We start from the raw sequence: 15,446 nt of genomic DNA on the forward strand, positions 1-15,446 counted from the left end.
AAGAGCTTGGATGCCCTGGTTATCATGGCGTGGAAAGAGCCAATTTCGTCGGCTGGGGAAGCCCGTGGGGGGGGGGGGGGGGGTGACGTCCGTCCCCGTATCCTTTCAAGGGTCCGGCGTGGACGAGGGGTCCGGCGTGGACGAGGGGTCCACAGGTCTCGCAGGCACGAAGGGAGGAGCGGGGTGGACTCTCCTCCGCTTGTTCGGAGGGCTTCCCGACGGGCCCGGTTCTGGATCCTCCGTCGGGGTCCGTGGTAATCTCGTCCTTATCTCGGTACATAAGGATTGGATTGCCAACAAAATGGCCGCCGAGCTATCCTGGGGCTCGGGTAATGGCTGCGACGGACGCGATGGCCGTTCCACTGGGCCCTCTACGTCGCCATCTTCGATCACATCAGCAGGGACCGCCCCCTGGGATCGAACCCTCTCGAACCTCTCATTGAGGCCTATGGACCTCTCGTTGAGGCCCTTCTCGGTTTCCACCAGCTCCTCCTCAGAGGCTGATTCCGAGTCTGTAATGGCCACCGCCACCCCCCCTATTTTTCCGCCGGGGGCTTCACGGGGGTCTTAACGATGGGCTGGAAAGAGGATTCCCTCCGCGGTGGCAGGGATACTCTGGGCCCAGAGGCCGTTACCACTGGCGTAGTCTCAGCCGGCTTCGCCAGGGTCGCAGCGACCACTTCGACAGAGGCCTTTGCCAGATGGATCAAAGCCCTCACCACCTTAGGTGCGTCCTGGGCCTTCGCCTTGGGGGGAGGGTCAGCGCCTCGCTCCCCCTTCGAGATCGACCCGGTCCGCTCCAGCGGCTTACCTGGGTTCTCGGACTTCCTCTTCCCTGAACCAGAGCGCTGGCTCGTGGTCGAACATGCCAGGGAAGTAGCGCCCTGCCTGGCAGCCGAAGAGCCCGACATTTCGGCGCTCCCGGTGCCCGCGGACTCGCGGTGCTTGGCCTTCTGTTGGGCCCCTGTCGTTGGGGCGCCCTCACAGGACTTAGAAGCCCGCTCAGACTTTTTCTTCTCCTTCTTACCTGTTGTGCCCTTCTCCAGCCAGGCGGCGAGGCGGGAACGACGATCTTGTTTGGTCCGTTCCAAAAGGTTCTTGCAGAACGCACAGTCCTTCTCCACGTGCGTCTTGTCCTCATGAAGACAGTAGAGACAACGCGAGTGCTCGTCCTCCTTGAAAAGGTTCTGCAATCCGCATCCAGGGCAGCACCTGAACAGCTTTGATCCGGGCGTTGAGCTTCCCTTGTCCTGGGCCATGTCCGTTGAGGTACGCCGCAGATCTTCCGGAATCCTCCAAGAAGTGTAAACGCGACGAAAACTTCACCCTTGTGGGGCGTAGAAGAATTCCGAAACGGATACCCGTTGTCGGAAGTACAAACGGTGGAGCTTGAGGCTCGAATAAACAGAAAAAATGAGAAAATCTCCTGAAAAAGCGTGAAAACGCAGCAAAAAACTCAAGAGCTAAACACGAGGACTCCCAACACTTGAGCGTGCGGTACAAATCTGAAGATGGCTGCCAGGGGCTGGGCTTAGGGAGAGGGCAGTCATTGGCTGGGGGCAGTATGACCTAGAGATCAGCGATTGGTTACTACTAAGAAAGACAGATCAGAAACTAAACTGATACTGATTTTTTCTTTACCGAGGATTCCCAGCCTGACGACGGGGAATATTCATGAGCATGTGAATCCATGCCAGACCTCATGCTGGAGAAATTGAATCACACCAACAGGTAAGTACTCCGGGCAATCGAACAAGAGGGACTACAATGATAAAATCAGATAGAAAAGGCTTAGGGCCGGAGTCAATGGTTCAAAAGTCTTTTGCTCAAGATAATACAGTTCAGCGTAGTTCGCAGTAAAGTTCGTGGCACGGTTTCCGGATGAGGTTGGTTGGTAGAAAAGTTAGTTCAAAGAGAAGAGAAGGACAAGCCCTCGGATTGGAGAAAGATTTCAAACACTTTCACCGCGGCTGAACGAAACGAACAACCGGATTTGCACAGTACCTTTAAACAGAGAGGGAGCTGTAGCTGAGGCAGAGGTTCCTGGTAGTTTCTGCAGGCTCACGGTTCCTGAAGCGACTGTCGGACTGATCAGAAGAAGGAAGACTCGAGGGTCCTGCACTACCCAGGGAAGAAACCAGCAGCAGAGCAAAGCAACAAATAAAAGTTGCGCTCCTTAAAACCGAAGCAGGGTCCGACCTTGCTGGCTATCCGGCCCACTGTAGCTCTGTACAGCGAATTCGACCAGAGGAGGGGTCCGGGCTTGCAGTTTGTGTGAACTGGTTGGTCCCACCAGCTCAAGGGAAGAAGTTTCCTGGAGGATCTTCTCTGTCGTCGGATTCTGAAGATTCGGACCTGCAGCAGGTCTTCACCGGGTGGTTCAGTCGTTGTAGGGGTCCTGGTCCATCAGCTCCTCGTTGGTTCTTTCGTTCCAGTGGCGACTCTGCTCTTCCAGTCCCAGAGACCTGCTTTTTATGCAGTTCCCCCCCCCCCCCATTCATACAGCCTGGCTGTCAATCACAGAGCAGGGTGGCTGTCCTGGCAAGGACAGTCGCCCAGCCAATCAAACAGGAGTGCGACTTGGGTTACCAAGGGAACCCATGGCAGGGGTCCTGAAACCACTCCCTCACATCCTGCCTAACCAGACTTTCAGGCGCCTAAAGGAGGGCTTCTGTGTGGAAGCCCGCGAAAAGGCGATGAACAAAGGGACCAAACCTGGTTTGGCGCGCAGAGTAAAACACGAGAAAGACATTTACAAAAAGAAATTGCGATTAATCCCAGCCGGAACCATAATAAAACATAGATGGTCAAGCAGGTTTATGTCTGAGGCTAATATAATAGCCTAAAACAATACCATAGTTATTTAAGATAACCGCAATATAAAAAATAGGGTAGATACCACTGCCACCAACCAAGTCTTAGTGTAAAGGGAGCGAAACAATGCTCCAAGAGACCCAGACAAAAAGGGATAAGAATTAACCCTTTCCAATATTACATGTAAGATGGGGTGTACTGGGTCTGTGGTTTAAAGTGACTATTGTAAAGTTAACAGCAACTTTACCTTTTCTGGGGGACAGTAGTCAGCCCCAGAAAATAAGGTCGGTAGGAAGTCTCAAAGACAACCCTGTGTCCCGGCACTGAAGGTACTGTGTAACAAACATGAATAAAATGGTGCTATGGAGTAGGTGAGGCTCCAGTGCCCAAGATCACACAAAAGTAGAAATACACATAGCAAAACACATTGTAAGAGTGGGAAAAAAGGCGCTCACTCTTACCAGGTGAAAAAATAATTCCTAGAAATCCAGCAAAGCTGCTGAGGGAGTCAGTAGGTAAGGGAAATCAACAATTTATGAGAATTCTCCCCAACAACAACTTAGTCCGGTCCAGCTAGTATTTAAAAGCCCTCTGGATATCCAGGGAATGCAATGCCTTCTCCGCTGGAGTAGAAGCCTTGGAAAAAAAGTTGGTATGGGTATCGTAGCGGTATTGTGAAGATCAGACGGAATCTTTGGAATAAAGTGGGGATGTGTCGAAAGAAGAACCTTGTCTTTCATGAAACGCAGGTACGGAGGGTCGATGACCAGAGCCTGCAGCTCCGACACCCGCCTGGAAGATGTAATGGCCACCAAAAAAATGACATTCCATGTGAGAAATTTAATGGCAGCTGTTGAGGCTCAAACAGTGGTTTCATGAGGGCCGCGAGCACCAAGTTGAGACTCCAGACCGGAGAAAACAACTTCTTCGGGGGAAAAGTCCTGAAAAGGCTGTGAAGGAAATGTTTAACCAGTCTATCACTGAATAGGTGTAGAGTTGCGCTTCCGCGTGAACCTTGAGATGGCCGCCAAATGGACTTTGATGGATGATAATGCCAGACCCTCCTTCGCTAACAGCAGAAGGTAAGGAAGGAGTTGCTGAGGTGAAATCCGCAATGGCTGCAGGTCCGGCTGCTGGGAACACCAGATGCAGAACCTCCTCCACTTACGGGCGTATGCTGCGTTGGTTGACAGCGCCCTTGCCGTGGCAATAATACGGCAACATTCTTGAGGAATCTTTAGGTGTCCCAACTCAGAGTGGTCAGGAGCCAGGCAACTAGGTTGAGGGAGCCCGGGTTCTTATGCCACACCATCCCCTTGTTCAGAAGATCCGGCTCTGAACCCAGGTGAAGCGGGCCGTTCCTCGATAGGTGAAGATGGTCTGAGAACCAGGTCTGTCTGGGCCAGGACAGAGCCACCAGGATGATCTTTCATGAAACCTTGCGAATCATCTGAACCGCTTTCCATATCAGGGGAAACTGAGGAAATGCGTAGGCGAGCAGCCCCGTCCACGGGAAAGAGAATGCGTCCCCCCCTAGAGACCGGATGAGAAACTCTGCTGGCAAAGCGACGGTACTGCTTGTTCTCGGGGCTGCGAACAAGTCTAGAGGGGGAGTCCCCCATTTCCTGAATATCCTCGCCACCTGATCGTCTTTCAGCTGCCATTCGTGTATCTGAGCAGACTCCTTGCTGAGACCATCTGCCTGAAAGTTTTGAATCCCTGGTAGGTAGAAAGCCAGGGTCTGAACCTTGTGTTCTATGGCTCAGTCCAGATGACCTGAGGGTCCTGAGACAGGGGCTGGGAATGTGTGCCCCCCTGTTTGCGTAGATAGAACATTGTTGTGGTGTTGTCAGTGAGTATCCTTACCACCTTGACACGGATGAGGGGAAGAAAAGATTTGAGCGCCCAGTGTACTGCCCTCAATTCCAGAATGTTGATATGCAGCAAAATCTCCATGGAGGACCACAGGCCTTTGACCTGGAACTGGATCCGGTGAGCACCCCATCCGGCCTGTGCGGCATCGGTAACGATTGTGTACCAAAAATCCAGTTCCAGCAGGGGCATTGCCCTTTATTTGTCGGGATGAGGCTACCATTGAAAGCCGTCTGCCAGAGACCGGGAAATGCACACCTGGTCGGACCAGGAGCCCTGGATCTGTGACCACCTGGAAGCGAGAAACTCCTGGGCTGGCCGCATGAAAAGACAATTCGGAATGAATAGTATGCAGGACGCCAAGGAGCAGAGAAGAGACATGTAAAAGCGGACTGTGACCCCTGTTCCCGGAACAAATGAGTCCACCAGGGACAACAGCTTCTCTAGCCTTTCCTATGAAGGTTTGACCTGATTGAGCGCCATATGAAAATGAGCCCCTAGAAACACCAAATCTCTGGAGAGCGTTAGAAAGGATTTGCTGAAGTTGATTGCCAAGCCCAGAAACTGGAAAAGAATCATAGCTGCATTGAGAGACTCCCGACATATGGTGACACGTTGACCCCCTGACCAACCAGTCGTCCAGGTACGTATAAACGTGGTGTCCGTTTCTGCAGAGGTAAGCCACTACCGGAGCGAGGCACTAGGTGAAAGTCCTGGGAGCAGACTTCATGCCAAAGGGGAGAACCCGAAACTGATAATGCCTGTTGCCTACCACGCGGTCGTAATGCGCCATAATAGCCAACGAGTTGGCCGCCTTAACCGTAGTAGAACCCACAGTAAGGAACACCACAGTAAGGACCACCTTTCCAAAAGCATCCAATTTACGGCCTCCATTCTTGGGGGGAGTCGCACACTTGTGCTACGTACGCGCCTTCCTACTCGCCGCTGCAGAAACCACCGACTCCGGAGTAGGCTGCGACGTCAGGCACTTTGGAGTGGCCTCTGGCGTCTTGAACTTCTTCTCCAAGCGGCCCTTGACTGCAGGTTCCATAAACGGGTGCTGCATGGTCCGAAGTCCCTCTTGCCACATGTGGTCCAATATAGGGATCGAGAAGATCGCCTTTCTCCTCTTCCCATATGGCCAAACGGGAAGCAGTCCTTTTCCTGCTCTGGGAGGAGGCCAAACTCCTGACAGGCTTTAGCCATTATGGCATGAAAAGCTCCAATATCATCCGGTGGAGATGGCTGGGCCGGACAACTCGGACCATCCGGATCTGGGTCAGTATCCCAGGTGTCTGCTCTTCTGGGCGAGGATGAGACCGTAGAGAGCGTGTCCTGCGGCACACTGTCCGGCTCAGATTCCACCAGTTCTCCTTCTTCCTGATCCCTTCGAGGACGACTGAACGCCCTGGGAACGCCCTGGGAGACGCTGGCGGAAGCTGGACCGGGAACGACCTCCTGAGATGAGGCCCTCAACTAGGAGGGGCTTCTGAGACATCCTTCCCACGAGGAATGGCAGGTGGGTCCTGCAACAACTGAACAGACAGAGCCTGCGATACCGGGAACCTGGCATGCAACTGCCCCAGGAGCGATTGCAATGTAGCAAGTACTTGCTTCTAGAGCAAGGAGTGTGGATTGACAAGGGGATACTGAGGCGGCACAACCCCCAGACTCCCTGATGTGGATGGTAGAGAAGGCTACAGGCCCAAAACTGAAGGATCCAGAAACGGCTGTACCGACTCTTCTTCCCCCAGATCTGAGTCAAACACCCCACCTCCTCATAGGCCGAGGACGTCTCATGTTGGAGAATCTCCATCCGGAGTATGAACCTAAATCCTTCCAGAAGAGGTTTCTCTGTAAAAAAACGTGGACTGCCACCTAATACCATTGGGAGATGATGGAAAAGCAGCTGTTGCCTGCGTCACCGTTGACTTAATCTTTTCCACCATCGCCGGAGCTCTCGTCGAAGGGGCGGTCATCGACGAAGCCGTCATCAGCAGGGTCATGGACAAGGCCATAGATGTTAAAACTGTCGTTGACGGAAGGACCGGCACTGAGCTTGCCGTCGCCGGCGGAGCGGACAATGGACGGCCCGTTGACACTGTCTTCAGCATCGACACATCCGTAGATGGAGATGAAGGCACTTGGTCGAGGACTTGGATTGGTGCTTCGACGACTCATGGCCTGAAGAGTAGTGGCGCCTGTCCTTGGAAGACTACCTTTTCCCCGACGAGGATGACAAATGAGACCTGACTTCTCCTTGTCTGACGCCAATTCCTTGCAAACCTGTTCTGCAGGCTTCTGCGGGCGCAAACCTGAGTCCTTTGGCTTATCCACCTGTGGCGTAGAATGGCCTTGAGAGGAGGGAACCCTCGACCCCTCACCACTCAGCACCAGCCGTGCCACTGAAAACACCTTGCCTTTTCCCAAATCCGACGCAGGCCTGGCCTCACCAGTGAATTGCTTTTTAGGTATCAGCTCTTCTGAACGCACCCTCTGGAGTGAAGACGACCTCCAGGGAGCCAGAAGCACAGAAGACTAGGAACATTGAAAGCTACGTAGAAGAAAAGAAAAGAACATGAAGTGAGCCCAACAGTTTGGAAGATGGTTGAAACCTGAAGGGAAGCCACGGGGGCGGGGCTATATACTGGACGTCCCATTGGTGCTGTCTAAAGCATCCATAACAACGTTGATAGGACACTCGAGGTGTCAACGTTTTTACATAGGAAAACCACTATATTAAGTTAGAGGTTTCCCAGCCTGACGACGGGAAATATTCACAGCATGTGAATCCATGATAGATACAATGGAGAATGCACATTTCACTGTTCCAACTAACACAAAAGATGGTTTCTAATACTTCTGCAGGATTGTATGCTTTAGAAAACAAAGCTCCCAATGCCAGGGGGAATGTCTCCCTTTCTGCACTCCTCTTAAGGCTAGAGTGGATGTATCCCTTCCCCTGGCCTTTTCAAGATTTCTTAATGCAGTTCACAACATCAGGCCTCTTAACATAGTTCACAATGGCCAGGGAATGATTCCCTTCCCCTGGGCTTTCCTTCCCAGTTGTAAAGTCTCTCACAGGTCCCAGACCTCTGCTGCTCTCTCTCTTTCTGCTAGGGTCCACTTGGTTGACTTCCCTGCCAAGTGTGGTCCTTAGTAAAAGTCCATTGGTTTCCCTTCTTCTAATGGGAGTGGGTCCCAGACCCCTCTTCTTCATTTTCGGGTACTTGGAGCCCTCTTCTGTCAAGTACCATCACCAGGAAGATGACTCGTGTTGTTCTCACATAGTGGTGGGTCCCAGATACTGCGTTCTCCAGATATGGTCATCACTGGTCCCACAGGGGGTTTCCCCTCCCATGTGATCCACCTGCTGGGTAACCCAGGTTGACTATCGGGTAGCGGCCTCACCTCCCTGGCCTCTCGCGCCTTAAAACACATGTATAGGCGTGTTATAAATGCCATAACATATCATGGGAAGGGGCTCCCCTTATGGAAGCTTGGGATTCATCACACTGCTATGTAAGAACACACATCATAGCGGTCCACAGAAAATGTACAGACTTCCTGCCCCCTTTCGCTGTAATCCCTCCTCCATGTAATAACATTGATCAAGTTGTCTTTGCCCAAAAATGTCAGTAAACATGTAAGAAAACATACATGTTCCAATGCTCTGGCCCCAACCTTGCACACACTGCTCTCTTGCACTTTTCCAGCTTCTTCCCACTAACCCCCCACCTCCCATCCTCTTTCAGAGCCACCAGAGCGCCAGGGGACCACTCCGGTGGCGATAGTGTGCGGTACAAATGTCCTTTAACATTAACAAATATGCCAGAGTGACTGAGGGCCTGCAAACCAACCAAAGGTCATTCGGGGGTGCCCTCCTCCCCCTTACTCATCTGAGAAAAATGTTTTGAATAATTGTTATAGTGGTGCATTATACAGAACACTTTCTGCAAAAAATTGGGTAAAAAGCCAAACAATTTGCTATTGGTTTTGTAGGGTAACTCCAATACAAAAAATCAATATACGTAAGTTACCAACAGCACACACGAGCTTTATTTATTTTAATGCGTTGCCATTACAAATGCAATGCCGCAATAAGAAAACATGTCCAAACTGCCCGCAATATGTAGGCCAGTCTAGACAGTAGCAACACTTATGCTTGCTTTAGACTTGATGCCCAGTAAGAAATGCCATGACAAAATAAGAAATGGCTAGACCGGCTGCACCCAAATGCCAGTGTAGCCACGTGATAACACTTATGATGCTTACTTTATTATAGATCCCCAGAAAAATATGACATGCTACAGTGGGAAAAGACTAGACTGGTTGCACCCAAATACCACTCTAGCCACTAACAGCACATATCATTTATCATTGATGCCCATTAGAAATGGCATTTTATATCACCCTCTCTACCCCCATCCAACTCTCCTATAGCTCCCACCCCTTACCCCAACTCCCGAAATCGGCACAAGCTCCCACACATTCACATACCATTGTTTCACTCATTCACACACACCATTGACACACGCACCCATTCACCACACACACAAACATTATACAATCCATATGAACACCCTTGTATGCACACGCACGCACGCACTAAAAAAAGACTCCCTCACCACTAATGAAGCATCTCCCAGCAACCACGCCAAAACAATCAACCCTCCAGGCCAGAATCTCTTCAGATTCACCAAAATATCTATCCCAGAAACAGAAAGTTATATAGCCTCACTTAAACCATCTAACTGCAAAGGCGATAACTGCCCTCCCCAGATAATCAAGGATGCTGCCAGGGACCTAGCCCCCTTTATAACCAAGCTGATCAACGCATCCTTCTCCTCCAACACCATACCAAGCAACCTCAAAGAATCTTGGGTCCTGCCTCTCCTCAAGAAGCAAACCCTAGACCCTGCTATTCCCACCAATTACAGGCCCATCACCACGGTGCCATTCCTGTTAAAGATAATAGACAGAGTAGCATACCTACAAATTCAGCAATATCTTCAAACTCACAAACTATTAGGCACCCGCCAATCGGGCTTCAGGCTGCAGCACGGTACCGAGACAGCCCTAATTGATCTCAAAACCCAGATCAATGAGATTAACGACAAAGGGAACACTGCCATGTTACTCCTCCTCGACCTGTCGGCAGCGTTCGACCAGGTAGATCACGCAGTCCTGTGTGAACACCTAGCCTCAGCTGCCCACTTCTCGAAAGAGGCCATAGCCTGGATCCAATCATTCTTGGACAATCGAACCATGAGGGTCTTCTCTACCCTAGCCTCAGCAGACCACCTCAAAATAACTTGCGGTGTACCCCAGGGCTCCTGTGTCTCTCCCACCCTCTACAACATCTTTACCAAGCCCCTATTCGACAAGTTCGACAGACTGGGTGTCTCATATACTAACGATGCAGATGACACCCAGATCCTCATACCCCTTTCGGGCAACTTCGATTCAGATACGGCCTTGGTAAACAAAATATATCTCATTATTCAGGCATGGATGGGCACACACGGCTTATGCCTGAATGATGAGAAAACCGAAATCCTGCTCCTCGGATCCAACACGGATCTAAAGAAACTCTGCTCCAACTATAAGGCCTTCAACATTGATGGCAACACCATCACAGTGGCCAAAACAGTGAAAACGCTAGGCTTTCACCTTGATGCAACCATGTCACTAAAAAAACAAGTCAACTCACTAGCATCCGCTACCGCCTACACATGCAAGCTAATCAGGGCAAGTAGAGCCTTCCTCACCCAAGCTAGCTGCATCATCATTGCCAATGCCCTAATACTATCCAGACTTGACTATTGTAATGCCATGTACCTAGGACCCAACAAATACATAACCAACAAACTACAGACACTACAAAATAACACTCTCGAACAGCCCTTAACCTACCCTCCAAGGAACACATCAACAAAAATAGAGAACACAAATGGCTCAAAATCACTGACCGCATCTCTCTCAAAACGGCATCACTCACTTTCAAATGCTTAAACAACACAGCCCCCCCCTATCTCGCATCCAGAATAAAGAAAAAACCTCCACCCGCCCCACCAGATCAATTAACTCTTACTGTCTGCAGGTACCCAATTTCAGACAAAAGAAAACCGGCGGCAGTAGCTTCCCTGTCCTGGCAGCCACACATTGGAACGCCCTCCCACTCAACATTAGGACAGACCAATCCTACTACAACTTCGGGCGAAACACCCTCACCTGGTTGCGGTCCAATGATCCCCATGACTAACCCTGCCATCTCACCCGCCCATGCCTTTATTCAGCATTAAATATGTAAATATCTAAGTTCAACCGAATTGTCGCTATGCACAGCACTAAACATGTAAATATGTAAGCAATTTATTAACTATATGCATATATGTATATATGCACATTCCTCGCAATGTAATGCTAAGCTTCTTCATGTGTGCCTTATCCTGAAACTAAGTGTTTATGTAATCCTACCTTCCTGCTCTCTGTTGCGCCCTGTTACCTCTGGGTTTTTCGCGCCATACTAAATATATAAACAAAATAAACAAACATACAAACAATCATGATGAACATGCAACATCCTTGCACACGCATTTACAAAAAAATAAATGTTTCTTGCTTACCTTTTTCATCGAACCCGTCGCTGGAGGGGACTCCTCTACAGGCAGGCCTCCGGCTCAAATGCTCCACGCAGACAGGAGGGATCTGGCATAGCAGATCGGGCTGGGCTGCCACCATTCTTGGCAGTACCATATGCTGGACGCCTTTTGAAATGGTGCAGACTAGCTAAAAAACGGTGGTGTGGAAGGTTGCCCAGAACAATGCCAGTGGTTCAGATTCATTCAAAACCTTCCACCCATCACTTTTGTGGTTATAGTAAAATGCTATAAAACAGCCCAGAAAACAGTCCCAGTATGCAAGGCCTGGCCGCAGGACCATGAATCCTCGGGAAGGACACTCAGCAGCCAAACCCCAAACCAGACCACTACATCTGCATAAAAAATAAGCAATAGCAGGAAATAGTACGAAGTCCTCAAGCAGGCAAGCAGACGGGTCGCCTTTAAAAGGACCAGTAGCACCGAGATCAGGAACAGGGTTTCCTCTATATAGCCCTTCGCTCATTTAAGGGATTTAAAACAAAGGTTTTAAGGACCAGCCAATCGAGTTGGGCCTCATGATTTTCCTTAAAAAAGAAAGCCCCTAAAACAAAATGACAGAGTAGGACTTAAGAAAACCTTAGGATCCCAATGGCTACCATTGAGGTACATTGTGCTACTAATGCTGCAAATCTGCTTGCACCCCTGGTGAAGACAAGACTAAATATTAGCTGCCATCAGGCTGCACCTTAAAACCAATGTAGGCTGACCCTAGGACAAACATTGGAAGGCTGTTCTGGGAGCCTTACGGGCGACCCAATAATGTATACCTCAAGTAAGATTTTTTTTTAAAAGATGCAGTGTTAGGGGGGACTTCACTGCAAGTCCCACTGACCACCAAAATATATTAAATAAACAGGGGAAAAAGAAAAAAGAGTGTGGGTCCCATAAAATGAGACTGCAGAACCCCCAAAAGGGAATTCTGCCCCAATGTATTTGAAAGCAATTATTACTCACAGAGAGAGTGAGTGTGTCTGAGTGTGTGTGTGTGTCCGTCCTTTCAAGGGAACTTCGTTTTGCACTATGGGCAAAACTTAAGCAGAGTGTTCTCCATGGGTGTTCCGGGAAGCTAGTGCAGCATGAAGTAATGTAAGAATGGGGTTTAGAGGTGTTATAGGGAGGATAGCTCAGCGGCAACATACTCGCCTTGGAAGCAAGTCGACACACAGCAACACAGTTTCGATCCCAGGGTCCGCGCTTAGAAACCACTGGGTATTAAGCACGTTATAAATAACGTATCATATCATATCAACATTTATGCCCTTGAACCATTTGCCCTAACGTGCGCTTCGTTTGCAGCTGGCACTATCTTACAGCGTCAATGTTGCAGCTCAACCTCCGCTTCTTCCATGTTGAACAGTGCCATTTTCAGTATTGGAAAAAGGCGAAATGACGGTGAGTTATTTGTTTTCTACTTCGCTTGCACTGGACAGCCGATGGCAGAGGAAGGGATCATGCGCGCTTGCCAGCCCACGTAGTGCACGGATAGTGTCGATGCACCTTTTTCCATTTTGAAACCACAAAGTGTAATATTTCAAACTAGCCACTAGATGGAGTCTAAGGCATTTGAAGATTCACAAACCTCAGTTATCAAAATTAATTGTACTCCTACATTTAAATAACCATACCAACAGGCTTTCCCATTGCCTGTTTTTCTCTTAGTTAGAAAGAACAAATCAGACCCCTGTACTCAGGATCCAATTTTTCAGCAACAGTAAAAACATTTATTTTGAGCATACACAAGAAAGTGGGTGCAACAAAGTAAAATTCCATAAACCAAAATGTCACTCGCTTTAAGTTTGAAAATAAAACAAACACACTCTATATTAACAATTTCCAAGTTTAACAAAGACCCCCTTACCTGAATCAGCTGAAAGAATTTGTACTTCGCGTCAGAGGAATGGGGGGCAACTCGAACCTGGTCTGGGATCTGAAACAGATGGGCATGGATTCTTTCACAGAACTGGCAATGCAGCACATTATCAGATGCCTACCATCAGAGGCATGCGCATTAGAACATAACAAATACATTAATTTAGTGAAGACATGATATTTAACTTGGATACAAATCAACTCACAATATGTAAACAGTTAACAAACCAAAACAACTGTTGCCTTACAAAGTCGTAGCTGTGGATGGTGTCTGCAAAAAAGATAAAGGGTTCCGCTAAGTTGTTTACTGTACCCTGAATTACAAGGAGAGTGGGACAACCCATCCAGACAGTCTGGTATGGTGCTGAAAATTATGTTGACAGGGACGACAGGACCAGAAAGCAGTGTGCAAGGTAGCTATGCCACTGGGAAGGAAGGGTTCTGCTCTAGGTTTGGCGAAATCCTTGAGTCCCCAGAGCGAGGTACTTGGCTGAGAGGTGGAGGGATTTGATGTGTACTTTTAAAAGGGCAGTAGTGCCTTGACATTTATTCCGGGGAGCGGCAGAGGAAATGGGTTACACGTCCATTTCACTTACGTTTTGGAAAGATTGTTGACTTCATTGGTTTGGAGTTTAGGGTATATTACACTGGATAGGTTCTTCTCAGGTGAAGATATAACACTATAGGCCTCATTACGAGTATGGTGGTATACCACCAAACGGTATTACCATTATCCCCACTTGGTCCGGCGGTATTATCGCCAGATTACAAGTGACGGTAGGCGGTGTTAGTCCTCATTTATTTGAGACCATTCGACTCAATGGGGGATTTTGACAGAATTCTGCCGAAATTGGGCAGATTTACTTCCAGCTCATAGCTTAAATTACAGTAATACCACCTCATTTAACCCGCACTGCCCAACTCATAATGAGGCCCTGTATCTGGCTTACAAAGGGTGCTTACTTCCAAGCTGTAGAATCCCATTAGCAGTCAAAGCAACCTTTCAGAATGACTGTACTGGATTGACTGTCACATAGTAAGGGAAGGCCAAGCTATGTGTAAAAATATATTCTTTGTTCAATAAAATTGAGCACTGGAAGTAACTACAATATATACAGGTAAGCACACATTGAAAATAACTGTAGAATATGTAAACAAATACAGAACGAGGTCTGAAGGACTATAGTATTACTAAATAGTTAGAGAAATCCAACTGAAAGTTTCGAATGACAGACAGGCCCTAGAAAGACAATTACATCCCCGCACTCCAAATCCCAATGTTATGTCTGTGGGGCCACAGGAAATAATGACCAATGTTATCCTCTTACGTGGTGGGCGGGCCCAGAGGTCAAGCAGTATAGATGAGTCCTAAGAAGTGAAGAGCAACAAAATCAGCTCCTAATGAAAGGATCAAGTTGCCCCTTGCCCCCATCACCCTCCGAATCAAGTGAAATTGCACGGTCCTTTCTGCCAGTAGAGGGGCAGAGATTCACCATCAGAATTTCAGAGTCTAAAAGTTGCTGGTGCAGAGCTTCTACAGTCATCCTCAAGTCAGTCGTCTCTTGGTTACAGCAATCCCAGCAGTTGACAAAGTTCCTGGTGATGCTAAACTGGAGGGTAGAGAGTAACTACAGCAGGAATCAAATCCGCCATTCATTCTGTGTGCCAGCCAACCGGTGCTGGCCACCAAACACAAACTTTCACAGGCAGGGTACTGGCAAACTCGGGCGATGTAGATTTAAGAGGAATCCCGGGACAGTCAGTGTCATGATTCCAAAGTGCCGTTCCAGTTCTCGGGCCTCGTCTCCAGACACGTGAAGCGCTTGGCTGCTCAGTTTTCCCAGCATTGGCGGTTGCCCTGGAGACGGACTATGGCCGCGCTCCTTTCTGCGAGGCGGAGTCAGAACGCAGCACACTGAACATCTTCAGGTGGTCGTGTGTTCACATCAGCTACTTGGCGCGGTGGGCCCCGCCTCATCTGTTCACATAAGATGCCAGTGAACTCAGCACTCGTTGCTTCCGATTAAAGTAGCATTCCTCTTGGACTACTCGTTCCGTGATAATTGTTGTTTTCTGACTCCTGCCTGCGCTCAAAGACTGCCTTTGCCTTTTTGCCTTGTACTGTACCTGCCTGCGCTAAAAGACTGCCTTTGCCCTTAGCGAGGGCATCCCATTGCCGCGCCTCCCCCTCCTCCCACACCTTGCCCCTGTTCGGCCTGCCCCATT

At 49.1% G+C, this 15,446-nt stretch overlaps 1 protein-coding gene across 1 annotated transcript in view; it reads right to left on the reverse strand.

Annotated features, from left to right (window-relative positions):
• CMTR1 (cap methyltransferase 1) overlaps positions 1-15,446 on the reverse strand; it is a 2,036,190-nt gene that overhangs the window by 1,000,320 nt on the left and 1,020,424 nt on the right. The window contains exon 16 of the mRNA XM_069608763.1: positions 13,210-13,278. Within this exon, the coding sequence (XP_069464864.1) occupies positions 13,210-13,278 (69 nt within the window). The remainder of the gene's footprint in view (positions 1-13,209; positions 13,279-15,446) is intronic.

This window comes from Ambystoma mexicanum, chromosome 4q, assembly GCF_040938575.1.
Source record: "Ambystoma mexicanum isolate Mex_15411 chromosome 4q, UKY_AmexF1_1, whole genome shotgun sequence".
In the NCBI taxonomy this organism is placed as follows: domain Eukaryota; kingdom Metazoa; phylum Chordata; class Amphibia; order Caudata; family Ambystomatidae; genus Ambystoma; species Ambystoma mexicanum.